The sequence below is a fragment of the Enoplosus armatus genome, chromosome 12 (genome assembly GCF_043641665.1).
Source record: "Enoplosus armatus isolate fEnoArm2 chromosome 12, fEnoArm2.hap1, whole genome shotgun sequence".
In the NCBI taxonomy this organism is placed as follows: Eukaryota; Metazoa; Chordata; class Actinopteri; order Centrarchiformes; family Enoplosidae; genus Enoplosus; species Enoplosus armatus.
In genome coordinates, this window is record NC_092191.1 from 1,823,104 (window position 1) to 1,839,464 (window position 16,361).

The 16,361-nt window shown below is 42.5% G+C and overlaps 1 protein-coding gene across 1 annotated transcript in view; it reads left to right on the forward strand.

The window, feature by feature from the left end:
- Positions 1–4,552: 4,552 nt before the first annotated feature.
- Positions 4,553–16,361, forward strand: part of arfgef3 (ARFGEF family member 3) — a 39,687-nt gene continuing 27,878 nt past the window's right edge. Inside the window, exons 1-6 of the mRNA XM_070916472.1 lie at positions 4,553–4,637; positions 7,100–7,151; positions 10,781–10,862; positions 11,395–11,535; positions 11,803–11,871; positions 15,622–15,765. Coding sequence (XP_070772573.1) covers positions 4,553–4,637; positions 7,100–7,151; positions 10,781–10,862; positions 11,395–11,535; positions 11,803–11,871; positions 15,622–15,765 — 573 coding nt within the window. The remainder of the gene's footprint in view (positions 4,638–7,099; positions 7,152–10,780; positions 10,863–11,394; positions 11,536–11,802; positions 11,872–15,621; positions 15,766–16,361) is intronic.

A 16,361-nucleotide genomic window follows, 5' to 3' on the forward strand; every position in this document is an offset into this window, starting at 1 on the left:
TCTGCTGCCTTCTGTTCCTTTTTATCCATGGACTTGGAGACCCGTCCGGTGACATAGACGCGCACAGATGTGCCGGTGTTGGTGTGAGAAATGCGTAATTCCTCTCCACAGCCCCCCTTCAGGGCAAACTACTCTCACATGCTCTCTTTCCCTTCATAAAGCTTCGACGCTTTAATTCTCCTATTTAGAGGCATACTCGTCATTACGCACGTGGCGCGCCGCAAGCATATTCCCAAAATACCTGACCTATAAAATACGATTTTTATTTCCTGTTGTCTGTGGCCACCCTGGCTACCGACCCACATCTCATCCTGATGTTCAGAGAGACTGAAACTTAAAAACCGCAGTGCGCGCATATACCCATCACAAAAGTTGACGTGTGACGTCGAAAGACATGTCTGGTGGCCTATAGGCTGCCGGAACATTTAAACAAACGATCCACAGGAAACAAAACCTCCTGCACCTCTTTGGACTTCATTCTGCTGACAATGTCTCGGCCGGGACAAACTGTGTCCGTGCGTAATTGCGCAGAAAGAAGAAATGTATTTCGGTCTCGGAAATAAGCATTTCTCCCACCGGCTCACACGCGCGCGCGCACACCCACAGGAGAGAGGAAGACAAAGGGTGAGATTCCACAGAATGACAATAACTGATGGTGTGACAGAGTGGGCCGTCACTATCATACAGATAATCCACCACTGAGGGACATTCTGTCATATCTTTGGATGATGGCAGCAAAGTTATATTTATGATTTGTTCCAGGGTTCACTTTGATCATTCCACTGAGGGGACAGACACAGATCAGTTTGCTCTTTACAGTTCAAGGCGTTAGGACAAGATATGCAGTCTACCTCCACCTCACTTCTGGAATGTATGAGGTTTATGTTGCTGGAGGTGAGAGCAGGAGCCCGAACTGCTCCCCGAGCCTTTTCATCATTTTCTAATCTGAGCCCAATTATTGGAAGATAACCACATACGTGGGTTTGATGCTAATGCTGTGGGTAGCCTTGGATAGTAGCGCCCCCCAGCGGTCATAAGCCTCCACTGCATGTTGCTGTTGGTGATTTCGACATATGTTTGTATTCGTATTTATATTTTTAAACTGGAAAGCTTTTGTAGAGTGTAATACGTTTGTATTTCTCTTGCAAGGCCTATAAATGACAATATTCCCCCAAAGAATGATGTTTTTAAAGAGGACGAGTTGCTGAGGTTCTCACACTGCGGTCTATGGCCCTGTAGAGGTCATTAAGGGGTTGCCCTGAGGTCCTAGCAAACAGTATGGCATTTGCTGCCACTCTAGAGGAGAAGTTTCAGCCTTTGTGGCTCATGTACCCCCAAAATGAAGGACTGTCTACTTGTGACTCACAACCGTTTATGTCAAGTTCAGCCAAAGAGAATTTTCCTCCTGAGATTGTTTCATTTGAATGATGAAGGAGGAACTAAAACTAAAAGCTAAATCAGAAGTAAGAGAAAAGTCAGAAGCCGGAAGTCTTATGTTCTTTAATAATAATTATATGATAAAGTGTATGTAAATGTGAGTCTGTGACATGAAAACATTTGGGAAAGTATTTCAACAAATATAGTCACTTAATTACTCAGGGTACGTACACAAAAAGCCTGCTACGCAAAGCATCAAAAACTGCTCACATCAGCTACATTTTACAAGCAACATGACAGGAAATATCTTATTATATAAGCAACATGTTTAATTAATGATGTATTGGGAGCAGGTCACCAAACCGCCAGCTTAGTGGAAACTTTGGTCCTGACTCTGAGTTCTCCCCTGATGCCATCAGTCTCTCGCAGTATTTGCTCAGATATGAAGATTGAACAGAATCCCATTAAAATCTGAGCAAATTCTTAATTCTACAGCAAACAGTAATATGACCTCAACCCCATCCAACACCTTTGGGGTGAACTGTAACGCTGACTGTCAGCCAGACCTGGTCCCCAACATCAGTGTTGGACCTCACTGATCCCTGCAGCCAGGTTCCAACATCTGGTTCCAACATCTGTTTGGAGGCCTTCCCAAAACAGTTGTGGAGGTTATACATATGACATGTTCCACTATCAGATGAGGATGTCATCTACATGTGTCCACATACTTTTGGCCATGTGGTGTATCTATCGCTTCTCACAAATGAGTTCAGTCTGAAACCTTTATTGTACTTGAGAAAACTCAGGCTTGAAGACAAGGTTTACAAAAGCAAAGTAGACGAGACATAAACAACACATTATGGCCATTTTGTACTCTGGGAAATGATAAATGTTGCTGTTTATCTGGAGCGTGGCTCTTTACAACGACTGAAAAGCTTCCTGTTTGATTGTTGTCTTTTAAGAATCTCATTAATTTCATAATTAAAGTCACAGTTGGACAACTGAGTGTCTAAGTAAAAACCTGCCAGGCTCACAATCGGGTTCATCACTCTCATTTCTTTGCAGACCCCAGTTTATTGTTGGAGCCTCTATTTTCAGTTTTTAATACACATGCTGGGATTTAATATAATGACCTTTTAATACCTGTGTTTCACTGTGATTCTTGCGTTCATTTTCTTATCTTACCTTCCTTTTGTTGCCGTATTTCATGATCCTGATAGGAATAAGCAGGTCAAGCCAATGAATATATGAATAAATGAATACATAAATGACTGAATATCAATCATCTCCCTCCCTCTCGCACAGCTACAAACTGTTTACCAAGAATATTAAACTGTTTTATGAAGGTCATGTTTTTGTTCCTTTGGTATTGGTCTTTGTTCCGCAGGTTGTTGGTAAGTTGTTTACTTTCCACACAACTTTATCAACAAATGATTATTTTCCCTCATGCTGGTAGTGTGGCTGTAGTGACGGCAGTGCTGGTCAGTATGTAAGTTCAACACCTTGGCAAATATCTGGGAAACGTTTGGATTGCAATAATATTAAGTAGGTTACAGACGTGCGTGGTCCCCAGAGGACGAATCCCTCTGAATTTAAAGATCACCTGTCCTTTCATCCACTGCTACCTTCAGGTAAGATGTCCCCCTGTCTAACACCTCAGTTACTGTAATGACTGTAATGATTATTGCCGAATAGCATGCTAAATGTTGCAGTGTTAAACTCACATCCTAAATATTATATGCTAGAAATCAGCATATTAAAATGCTAAATACAGGCTAACGTCACCTGCTTGTGCTTCGTTATCAACACATTGGTCAGCTAGGTCACATAAGGACACTGTGAACAGGACACATAACACTTAGCACACTATTCACCAGTGTTTCTGGCTTCAGCACATTGCCTTTATCATCATGCTAACATGGACTAACTCTTTTTCTGTACTGATGTTATCTTTGTTTTGTTGCCTCTTCCTGTGATCCTGACGGGCAGCTCAATAAATGAATTAATAACTTGATTTATTTGTTTATTTACTTCATTGTCATGTATTCTTTCCTCAGGCTGTGAGTCTCCTCAACACACCCCAAAGAAATGACAAGGAACTTTCTGTTATTCTGGTTTTGCACATTAGCAGATCTCTGCCTTTTGCACGACCCTCATTCCCACTACAACACCGTCTTCTGTTTAAGAATCATTTAAAACACTCTGATATTACACGTATTGTAAATGTTCCTTGTAAATAAAACCAAGTTTTCCTGTTTAGTTCTTCCTTTAGTTTGTTCTATTGTATAGTATTTTATTGTTTATATATGATTCTGATTTAAATGTTTGAATATGTGTTTATATATTTTCTGTGTGTGCAGCGTGGAGGGGGTACTAACAGGATGTTAATTTTAACAGAATTCAAAAAACGAATCAGGACTTTTACTTGTAAACGACTTCCTATATTAAAAGTTGAACCGGACCTTTATTGTGAAGGCCGCTCCGGTGAGCTTCCTCCACCTGTCGCCCTGCTGAGACGGGAAATCCCATTCCAGTGACTCCAGTGGCTCCAGTGAGTCCTGCTGCCACAGTTTCCAGCCCCCCCACGGGGAAACGGTGTAAATACTGTGTTGCCAGGTTGGAGAGAGATCCGCCTTTTAGCGCAGGGCTGTGCGTAACGCTGTGGCGCAGTCCTGGCGTGCAGGCGGCTTGATTTGAGGGATAGGAGGAACCGGATCTGGATTCCGTGCAGAACACAAGTATCAACTGGAACGGATTTCAAAACACGGCAGTGCAGCTGAGGAATAAATGACTGAGGAAGATGAGAGAAGGGCGTATATTCACTGAATGTACCCCCCCGCTGGAAGGGTGACAATTTATGATGAGTATTTGTCAGGTGTCGGGTGGTCTTCGCTGTGCTGCCTGGAGGCCGTAGAGGTGGATCTCTGCAGTGGAACCAGAACCACAGGCGCTTCCTCCTTCCACCGTCCGAAGGGATTGACGGCCGGCCTGACATCATTGGCTGGTCGTTGGGAATGAATCATCGCCTTCATCAGGGGGGTTCAGGGATGCTGTCACTGTCACTGCACCCTTAAAATCCCTCAGACAAACCCACACGTACACAAACTCCCCCCCCCCAGCCCCGGCGTGCCTCTGGTCTTGGAGATTACAGATCCGTGTGTTCTTCGGAGGCAGCATGGAGGAAATCCTGCGAAAGCTGCAGAAAGACGCGTCCGGCCACAAACACAAAGCCATCCGCGATGCCTGCGTCTACGCCTACGGTGAGTGTACAGGCTCTCCGGCCGCAGGAGGGGGGCTAAGGGACGGGGGACATCTACGACTGTGTTCGCCTGCTGGTTTATAGGGAACAGAGCAGCTCCACTAATCCCACAGGCCTGACTCTGAAAGGATGGTCGGCTGCAGAAATATGGCAAGAAACGACGACATCTTAAGGTTCATCAGTGTTTCTCACAAGTTGAGAATTTATTAATGTGGTCAACCCCGAAGACTGATAGTGGGGTGGAGGGGGTTTCCAGGTCCATGTGCAGGTGGGAGTCTCCATCATCCAAAGCTGGAATAACAGCTGCACCTGCTGTTTTCAGGTGCTGCCTTTAGTGATCAACGTGTACAGCTGAAAATGAAATCTAGTAACTTTAATCACAAATGTTTTCAGTTCTTTTTTAGATCATTAAAACATTTCCAATAAGGAAAGTCAATTTTCCTGTATACAAGATTGCACATAAATGCACCATTCTAGCATCATTTTGCAATTTCAACTGCTCAGATTCTTTTATATTATTATATATTTGTGTTTTCCTTTACCGACCTGTTGTGTCTGTCCCTTAAACAGCTTAAAAGAACATTAATATTCTTTCAGTCCATCTAAACACAACTTTAACGTCCCATAAAGTTCCTAATATCATGGCTACGTTTGGTTTTAGGTTGCAGGTGTAGCTGACAGTTTGTTTACATGTGCCTTGAATTAAGTTGTAAGAATAAATTCAAGGGCATGATTGAGTGCATATATCTTATGTATACTTCAGTCTACTGTGGCAACAGTGAACCACAGAAACAACGATCAAGAGAACAGTAAGATCATAGGTTCTAAATACAGAGCTTGAAGCTTTATGTGTAACATGAGGCAGCTATTTCACAGCAACACACAGCTCACTCAACAGTATTTATATAGTTTGTGCTTTTAAATTTTGAATATTATAGGATATAGTCCTTTTTAAAGGAGGTATGAAAGAGAGGACGTGAGGCTTTTTGAAAAACAATCATCAATACTGAAGTCTAGTCCTCTCTTAACCTGTTAAATTAAAATGATTCGCGGTACCATGACTCAGCGTATCTTGCTGGAAACCGTGACGGACCTTTTCAAGAAAAAGAGGGTTTCAGACTTTGAATAGAAACTCTTTGCAGGTCTCATTACTGCCTGTCTGCACAGTTCAGTGCTTTCCCCTGAAGTCGTCTCCTCAGCGAGGCAGAACAGCCTCTGAAACGGCCTTCAGAACACAATCCCAAAGAAAATATATTAAACGTCATTTAAGAGCGTGGAAAAAAAAAAAAAACGGTTTCCACCGACGTCACTGGTGATATTATTAGTATTCATCGGCATGATGGGCCAGTCTGACCTTTTGGTGGCAGGCAGAACTCTGTGACACAGCAAGTAGAGAAAGGGTTCAGATTGTGCTGATGAAGAGACAATCATGTAATCTTACACACACATACACACTGAATTAATGCACACACACTCCAAGGGCACACACACACACATATGCAAGGTGTATGTACAAACTGAGGTCTCAGTTGTGACATTAAAACACAGTGATATGCAGTGCACTATATTTCACTTATGTCTGACTGATGTGGAGTGACAGTGAGGTGTGTGAAAATGTTCTACTTCATCAGCCAATGAAATGTTTTACGGACTGCCTTGAAATGTTTGGCGACACGCCCGTAACATCAATCAATGTGCAGCTCATAGTCGTCGTCAAAGGATGCCAAACCTCCACCTTAATCACACACACACACACACAGACGCAGGGCACATATATGGGAATACACAGCACAAGGGCAAGGCTAGTGTACACTAAACCTTGAAACACGTCCGCACCATGACAGCCTGAGTAACAGCAGATTAATGCTGTGTTTTAGAGATGCCAGCAAGTCTCATATGTCAAGTTTCTGCCGGGACAAACGCAGTGGTATGTCCCATGTTGGTATGAGGCCGAAGTGAGATGTCTCAAGGTTTCTGAGATTTCAGCATGAAGATGTACTCTTCACAGCTGTATTTACACAGGTGTTTGTTTGTTAAAGCGTAAGGCTGTAGGTACTCTGCACCTTTCTTCAAAATGAGTCACAAATGTATAGTTTCATTTCTGAAAAAGCCTCAGGAATCCCCTCAAACAGCTGGCCACTGTAGTTTTTAGAAATATTATTCAAGCAGGAGTAAATGGTGCGTTTGTTGGGGACTATTTTCAGCGGCGAATTAATATATATTTGGTGCATCTGAGCTAATGTTCTATGCTAACTAGCTTGCTAATATTGTCACGTACTGTTGACATTCGTGTTTGTGTGAGGGACCGGATTTGTCTTTGGGTAAAGAAAATCTCATGTTTCTCATCTGCCTGCTTAACAGCTGAATTTATGTTTTCTTTTGGTTTGAGTAAATGCAATACAGCACATCTGTCTGGTGTTTTTAATCACAGTGTTCCCTTTTCTTTGCTCCATTAAATTACAGAAACCCTCGAGTCTCAGAACGGATCAGCCAAGATTTCCCCTTCACAGCTTCGGTAAGTTAAATGCCACCGATTTAAGACTTAAAGTCTCGCTGTAGCAAAAAACAAGAAGCCTAACAGAACCTCGAAACATTAAACCGACTGAAAATGGTCTTTGTATAATAATTGAAAACAATGCTCACGCTGTAGAAGCATTGTGGCATGTACTGTGTTTCCAGGAGCTGTTGATTATTGTGTTTCACTTGTGTTTTACAATCTACATTTTGTCATCATAATTGTACAATATTTACTAGGATCTTCTGTTGTGAATCTGTTCTATACACACGACATCTATTTCCTGTCTGTCCGTCCAGGGAGAGGGATCCCTCCTCTGTTGCTCTTCCTGAGCTTGCCTCCATTTTTTCCCTGTTAAAGGACTTTTTGGGGGAGTTTTAAGTTGTAAGATAGAGTTGTTAGCTTAGCCTTACAGCTACACATACAGTGCAGCCGGTGCTTTTACAGCAGGGAACAGATAACTGAATATTGAAATTCTCTGAGCCCTGTGTCTTGCACACCTATTTAACACAGTGTGTACCATTTGAATTCATTTGAATAACCAAATCATTCCTGGGAAGTTCAATGCAAATATTGAACACACAGTGTGACACATCTCTCAGTTTAAACACAGCTCCAACACCTCGACAGTATAATGACCAGAGAACTTATGAATGTAGACGACAGGAGCCGGACACCATAACAGCCCTGTAACAAATCTTAACTTTCTAATCTTTAAGGACTGTCAAAGACGTGGTGATTCACCTAACCCTAAGGTCATTATTTTCTCTGAGTCTCTGAAAAGGAGCAGATAGGCTGGAACAGATTAGGTTGCATCTCCCCGCACATCCCCACCAAGTGTCTCCTGCATGAAGAAGACAGTGATCCCAGCAGTTTACAGTAACGTCCTCTTGCACACACAGCTCATAAAATGGAAATGCTGGAAAAGCTGTTGATCACGTGCCAGAGTTCCTCAAAGTAAATCAGAGATTGGCAGTTAACCTACAGTGTTTGCACTGCCTATTGTATTTTTAACATCTGAACCCAGTTTCACTCATCCTGTCATAATAATAAAAGCCATTTTGGATTTTATTTTGAAGAATAAAAAAAGCGTTACAAGCGATCTGACTTTTTCTCTCTTGAGAATCGTTATACTTCACCGCGTAGACCTCATTGGGGTCGTGATTGTGATTGGCTGATGGATTCTGTGGGAATAAAAACTGCATCTTCAGCTCGCCGTGACTTGACGACGAATATAACTGATAGTGGAAATATTGAATCGTATAATGACACTGACAAAGAAACTGTTTGGAATTGTGGATCGGTCACTTCTGGCTGATACTCGATCTTTCATAAAGGTCCATATCAGCTCTGATTGGACCAGTGCGTCCCTCCCACAAACTGCAGTGTATGGTCTCAACAGTGACTTCATTTTAGATTTACAGGTGTTCCTGTTGTTGAGTTCGCCCCCTTTATGCTAATCATGTCTGTTAAATCATGCAGAGAAAATCAAACGGGACATTCACAAATGCAGACAGCTGTTCAGTGACTGTGGACCTGCGATACTGTATGGCTGCCAGCAGCTGGCTTCCAACTTAAAGTCCAGTATTTTCCTTTTATCATAATTCGTCATTGTAGAAACACAGGAATCATTTTTGCCTGCGTTGTCATGGAAATATTTTGCGTATGGGCATTGAAGCTTAGTTTTTTCTGGTTCTGGTTGAGAGTTATTGAATGTATAAAGAGTAAAATGAAGTGAAGTGAATGGAGAGTTGCTGCTGCTGCTGGTGGGCGTTGGATTGTGATGAAGGTGCCATAAATTCTGGACGCTGTTGCAGCTCAACGTACCATGAATTATTCATTCAGTAACCTCTATTGTTTTATTAGATTATCAGATTAAATATTGATGATAATGTCTTCGTAATGTAGTGCCAGTGTGCTCGTGTGTCTCTGCAAAAAAGATTTGAAGCCTCTTATTACAAAATGGGCTCTCAGCCACCCGAACAAAGAGGACACGTACTCTTACAAACTGACTGTCAGAACCGAACGGGGTGAAAGGATCGTTCTCTCTGCAGGATAGTTGCTATGGGAGGTCCTTGATTGATAGAATAGTGATAGTCTTGATTGAGAAAATGCATATTTAGGAATGTTTTTATTCATTCTGTCATATAAATAATTTCCAAAGCACTGAATCTGGTGGTTTTCTGAGCATTTCTGAGCAGTTGATTAATGGGCTATGGGCCTTTTACGTTGTTTATTTTTAGCTGTTGACTTTGAGATTCTCGTCCTGATTTAGTTTTTTTCCTTTTTTCAGATTTCTTAGTGTCTTTAGAGGCGAAATACTCTGTTTTGTGATTTTCTGTTGCTCTACATGCTCATAAATAGTGTCTGAAGTCATTGAGACTGGTGGGAAATGCTGGGTACACTGCCAGCTGTGGTTCCTTGCTGTCCATTTGAACCAGCGTAGTTGTGACAGCTCAGGGCAGCCTGAGAGCTCAGAGATGGAGCCCAGTGGCCTGCTATCAGCAGCAGAGCACGGTGACTCAACCAACTGCAAATAATGAGAGGGAAATAGAGAGCGAGCGAGCGTAGAGAAGAAGACAAGACAAAGAAAGATTGAAGAACTGGAAAAAAAAAAAAAAGAAGTCAGCTTTGTGATTCAAACACAGTTGCTGGGTTATGTAACTGACTCTGTCCTACACGATGGTGTTTAGTTTTAGGACAAAAGGGATGTGGTTAGCAAGGAATTGTATTTTTAACTGAGAGAAGTTATTTTCATATATTCTGAATCCACAATAGCAAATGGACGGAGCTGTCATAAATACTAGTTTGGCTGTATCTGTAGCTCCCTGCCACCATCTAGAATTATTGTAAAGACCATAAGGAGCACAGTATATCACAAAGCTAACAGGAAACATTAAAGGCAACAGATTCCCTTTTAAAGTTCCTCATTTATCTTTTTTGGCTTTGGGTTAACTCAGTACTCTCAATGCTTTGGTGCAGAATCCAGTTTTGTCTGTCTGAAACTGACGTCGCATGTTTGCAGCCTTGTTGTTGTCACAGGTTCTCAGCCCATCCCAGAGACACATCTCGAGTCCCATCAACCATGTGCTCTGTGTGTCGCTGTGGTCGAGGACAGAAGCTCACGTAAACGGTTTCCGTCTCGGTTGTGATTTGATATTCTGAACGTTACAGCATCACTAAGAGCAGGAGAGACTGTGGAGGATGCGGAGTTCATGATGGAGGTCAAGACATCTCATATTCTGCTGATCGGTTTTCCCCTCGGTCTTCCAAAATCTCACTTCCTATTAAATATTGAAATCTTCGAACAACAGCAGCTCTCACAGATTGAAACACAAACATTTCCTGCTGGCTGCAGTCTGCTCTGGAGAGGTGAACTATGACCTCATTTTCACTCGCCTGTAATGTATTCATGTAAATAACAGTCACCCTCATCTGTTTACCTTGGTTTGGTTGTGGCTGGATTACACAGAGTGATAAGGATCCCAGTGTTTTGGACTACAAGTCAGATGAATGACTGATCTGAGTGGCTCTTTGTCTTTGCAATCTGATTTGAACTCAACCACTAAGTACTACAACACTGAAAGCATTCATGCTAACAGAGTGTGTTTCTGTGTGTGTGCTTCCAGAGAGCGCTGTCTGCTGCCTCTACAGATGGCTCTGGAGTCCAAAAACACCAAACTGGGACAGACGGCTCTTACTGGGATGCAGGTACTGCAACACACAGCAGAACTGTAAAGATTATTTATCTTGCAGCTATTTTATTTTGTCCTTGTTCTTCCTTTTATTCGGGTTGTGCACAGAATCCATGGTTTGCAACAACATCAGCTTAAATTATATTACTTTTAAAAAGTTTAATTCAGTAGCAAACCTTCGATAAATAACGCTGTACAGTGAAACTTAATTGAGTCAGTTTGCTGGCTTCATAACTCTTCTTCTTCTTGTGATGCTGTTACACTATGTTTCAGTATTGTATTGTAGTGTTTCAGCACTGCAGTCTCACTTTAAACCTCCTGATCATCAGATTTTTTTTACCACTGAAGCTACACAGCGTGCACCAGCATCAAATCACAATATTCTGCAAACAAGTGCAATTTGTTGTGTGTACGTTTTGGTGCTAATAAATATTGATGCATTTGGACATGTGATGTGTAGCCACCGTGAGGGGATCGTTTGATTGCATGATGTTTTCACATACAACAGCAGCGGCCTGTTCTTTGAAACTCTGCCTTTCTCCAATCAGAAGCTCCTGTGTGAGGACAGGTTCGTGGGCGGGGTCGGCGTGGAGGTGGAGGTTCTGGAGAAGCAGCTGCTCAGCCAGATGTTGGAGGCCATCAGAGTCACCCCATCTCTCCATGAAGACCTGCAAGTGGAAGTCATGAAGGTAAGACCTGGGGATGTATGAGCACACTGTTCCTAAATGTCTGGACTCACTGTCTGTCAATAGAGTCTCCCCCGATATGTGTTTTTAAATGTGTGCACACTCCGTCTGCAGGCGGTCTACATTAAAATGAGTAAAGGGATGTAAATGTGCTTAGCAGCTGAACAGCTGTGCATTAAGTTGAAGTCTGGTTCCCCGAGCTGTGAAATGTGTCTCCCCTTATTTTGAATAAGGATATGTGTCTCTGTGTCTCTGTGTCTCTGTGTGCAGGTCCTGCTGTGTATCACCTACTCACCAAACTTTGACATTAATGGAGACTCCATCCTCCGGATTGCTGAGGTAGGACAGCCTGACATCAGCTTCATCATCAGATATTTGAGATTTTACATCTGGAAACAAACAGGACTCAGCAATACTAATCAGCATCACGCAGAAATGAATATTTTAGAGTCCTTGTTCAGCTGCCGTTGGGAATGTTGGAGACAGCTGTATTTGAAAATCAGATCTCAGATGCAGCCAAGGGTTTAGACATTTAGGTTTCTGTTGGTTTACAACACAGATGTTTGCACCCCCCAATGTATTTCCTTGATGTACCTGGTATTAGACTGGAATGATTAGATAGACTAGATGGACTAGACTAAACTAGAAGGGAATACACGACGATAGTTTCACAGACGATGAACATGTGTTCGAAAAGCTAAATGAGCTCTAATGTTGGAAGTAACCATTTTATGGAGTTCATAACTTTTACCTGATGACAAAGCAAAATTGAGGCATTTAGAATTTTTCATGGTCATGGTATTGATCGGACTGTCGCAGACCAAACTAAAGACAGACAGCATCGCTGAACTGTTAGTAGAACCAGCACTACATGAGCTCAGTCTCTTTTTAAAAGTGAAGCGTTGCTCCGTCCCTACTCACCCGAAGGCTTTGTCTCATGCTGTAATGTCATCAATTATTCAGAAAGTTGAGATGAGTAGTTCTGCACACACACAAACACACACAGGCATGAAGATCAGCTGATTTTGGAAAATACAGAACAGGAGACTTAAAACTAATCCTGTGACATTCTGGACCGACCCGACTGAAGAAAGTTGTTTCGTTTGCACAAACTGTGCCAATGTAATTTGGATTAGCTGTCAAAATACATGCTGGTATATCTGAGTAAAGCTTGGGAGCGATGACGTTTTAGGGCTGAATTACCAGGATAATAACGAAATATGTTTATAAAATTACATTTTCCTCGTGGCAGCGTTTGCCGAGAGTAAAGACAACATGGAGCAGGCTAAAGAAAGGAAAACCTGTTTCCAAAGCTGGCCCTCTCCTCGCCTTGACTGTTGCTGAAAGTGAACTATAAACTAGTCTCGATGTAACCACCGTCATTGTAAAAGCAAAAAGCAGCCTTTGAACAAGCCTTTTTGTCCTGCAGCGTGCACAGTGAATCATGTATAACTGTATATTCCAATTGTAGCTTTGCAATATAGCTTCATTTTTATTAGGTCCTCTGTGGTAGTGAAAACAGATAAATACCAACAACCAGCCCACATAAAGCGGAGAACTGCTGGGACCACAGTGTCGACTCAACAGCCAGTTGATCTTGAGGCGATGGTCCTCTGTATCTCTTTTGTCGAGGTGCTCTCCGGATTCCAGAAGATTTTCTGAGGCTCTGCGCGGCCATGAAGGGATACTCGAGGTTTCGAGTATCTGACACCCGCCACATGTCAGCTTCAAGGGTGTCTCTGTGTTTGTAACTTGCTCTTTTGTGAAGGATGCCAGCTGTAGTCAGCTGTGATTCACAACGGGTACAGTGGATACCAGAGCACACCCCCTATCATGCATAGAAACCTCTCACCTCACTCCTGCAGTGTGATCTCCACCATCTATTTGTTCAGTATGTTCCAAAAAATGTGTTGCTTTGCGCAAAAAGTCCCTCTGACAGCTGATTTCTGTTGGGCTTTAGACATAACACAAGAGTAGTGTATTTATCTCTTATGAGTATATTATACTCAAACGTTAGAGTACTCATAATTCCCCCGAGCAGGATACATCAGTGTTTTCCTGTAAGATGACTCCCCTCAGCAGCAGCAGCAGCAGCAGCAGCAGCAGCAGCAGCAGCAGCTCCTGCACCCAGGTGATATCTGACGTCCATTAACAGCTCATAAAAACCTGGTCAACATGTTGTGTTAATGGGCTCTGCGCCGCCAGGGCCGGCCATCTGGTGTGTGTGTGTGTGTGTGTTTCTGTTTGTGTTGGGTCATAACTCAGGGTGGCTGGAGAGGTTGTCAACACCACTCCATTATCAGTAACATCCCATATAAACAGTGAGGCTCAGTGCAGGTTCTTAATGCTGAGGGATTTATTCCATTTCCACCACCGGGAGCTGGAGTTTAATACTTTACCTCTGATACGATCACATCCGGTACATGAAAACTAATTCTGTCACCTAAAAGTGAGTTTAAATGTCTCTTCAAACATGCCTTGATTTGTAGGAAGTCTCTCAGTCTCTGTGAGGTCCTTGGTTTTAGGCTACAAAGGGGACTCTTTCATCAGGACTGCCCACTAAATCTGATTGGAAACCAGTGACACCTTAGATTTGAAACAAATGGTGTTTACAGACAAACTAATAAACAAGCACAATGATAGCTTGACAAAGGAACAGCAGCAGCTTAGTACTGCAATTGTAGACATGACATGTCACCTACAGCTGCACGAAGTTATCTTATGTCTGTTTACGTGTTTTACATTCTACACATGGACTCCCTGATATCTACCATATAATGAGACAAATGAAAATCATTGTGTGTCTCTCTCTAAACATCTATGAGCTCCAGTTACATTAATACTGTTATATTCATTTTGAATATTAAGCCTCAATCACATTCATACACGAAACTACAGCTATTAAAAATGTGACATTGATTTCCGGATAAAATAGCTGGAGTTTCAGTTTTAGTTTTGGGAGGCAGCTCTCTTGCTTTCTTGTCCATCTCACACATTCATACACATTGCGGCGGGAAGGCCTAATGATGCGGGATGTATTGATCTTTTATTGATTAGGCACAGGTGGTAGAAAACATCCCTTAAAGTCTGAATATAATTAGCAGCGATGGTCTTTGTTTGGAGCGGTACGTGAGGCTGGGCCTGTTAGCTCTCCGCCTCAGAGCATAATTTGTGAAATGAATAATAAATCCTGGTGACGTGCTTTGCACCCCCCTGTTTACCTCTGTAAGGATTTGTGGTGTTGAACAATCCCTCTTGGACAAATTTAATCAATCCCAATCCAATACAAAAAACACTCAAATTAAAAGATTGTCGCCCTTTTCAATATGAAATAATAATAATAAACAATTCAGAATCACTGTTATGAGTTCAAATAAAATCTATGTTAAACTTTGACCTCAGCGACCTGATGTTAGCGTCTGTTTCCAGGCAGCAGACTAATTCTAATCTCCTACCTGAACTAAACCGTCTTTAAATGTAACCTTCTTGGAGCTGGTTCAGGTGGGAGGGGCCTGGGAGAAAGTGCTGCCTGGGCAAGCAGAAGGCTCAATTTACTGTCAAGCTGTCTGTTCAGGTTAGCCAACGCTTCCATTTAGCTACCAGTATAAAGTTTTCAGCACTCAATCTTTGGAACCGGTTCCATATCCTGATGATCGGTGTCCTGTAAACGTCCCTGAAGGTCACAAATTGTATTGCAATTAATCAGAAGAGGTGCTGCAAACTCGTGTTGGGACATAATAATGACAACGAGGTAGATCTTGTTGGGACTGAGTGAAGCATACTGGTGTGTGTGTGTGTGTCAGTAGTCTGGTTACCATGGTAACCTGTGACGCCATGGAAACCTCTCATAAATCTCCCTGATAGTTCAGTGTCTGTCTGCGATGCTGTCGTGGGTCTGCACGTCATGACTTTTCAGTTTTTGTGACTCATAAGAAGGATCACACACTGACTGTGTGTGTGTGTGTGTGTGTGTGTGTGTGTGTGTGTGTGTGTGTGTGTGTGTGTGTGTGTGTGTGTGTGTGTGTGTGTGTGTGTGTGTGTGTGTGTGTGTGTGTGTGTGTGTGTGTGTGTGTGTGTGTGTGTGTTTAGGTGTGCATCGAGACCTATGTGTCCAGCTGTCACCAGCGCAGCATCAACACGGCGGTCAGAGCCACGCTGAGCCAGATACTGGGAGACCTGACGCTACAGCTACGACACAGACAAGAGGTCACGCCCTCGTACAAAACACACACAGTACAGATACAAACGCACACGCATTAACATCTACAGCTGTGTGCACAAGCCAGGGGTGGAACTTACACTACAGCAAATGCTGCAGAGCGCAGGATGACCAGTTCATGTTGATTAATTGGTTGGACAATAAACGGAAATGTAATCTACAATTTTGACAAATAAATTTGTAATTTTTTAAGTCAAAATGTCAAACCTTCTCTCTTCCACCTCCTCAAATGGGAGGATTTGTTGCTTGTTGTTTTTATATGATTGTAAATTGTCCCCTGAAAAACCCATCAGGTGTAATGAGGAGTCACTAGACATCGATATGTGTGGCAGTCTACACAGCCGACCTGTATGTTTGATAATCAGTGTATCACTAACAAGTTGGAAGAGGAAATATTGCTAATATATTGCCAAATTTTCATTATATTTTTATTGCAATGTTTCTTTAACGTACCTCTGATCTGTACACAAACACACGTGTACACACACATTACACACAGACACGTGAGGCAATCAGAAACACATATAAGCTGCATATAGACAAGTACTGGGACTCAAACATCCCACAAACTGGCTCACAATAACTCTTCCTCAGCTCTTTATCAGGGTGA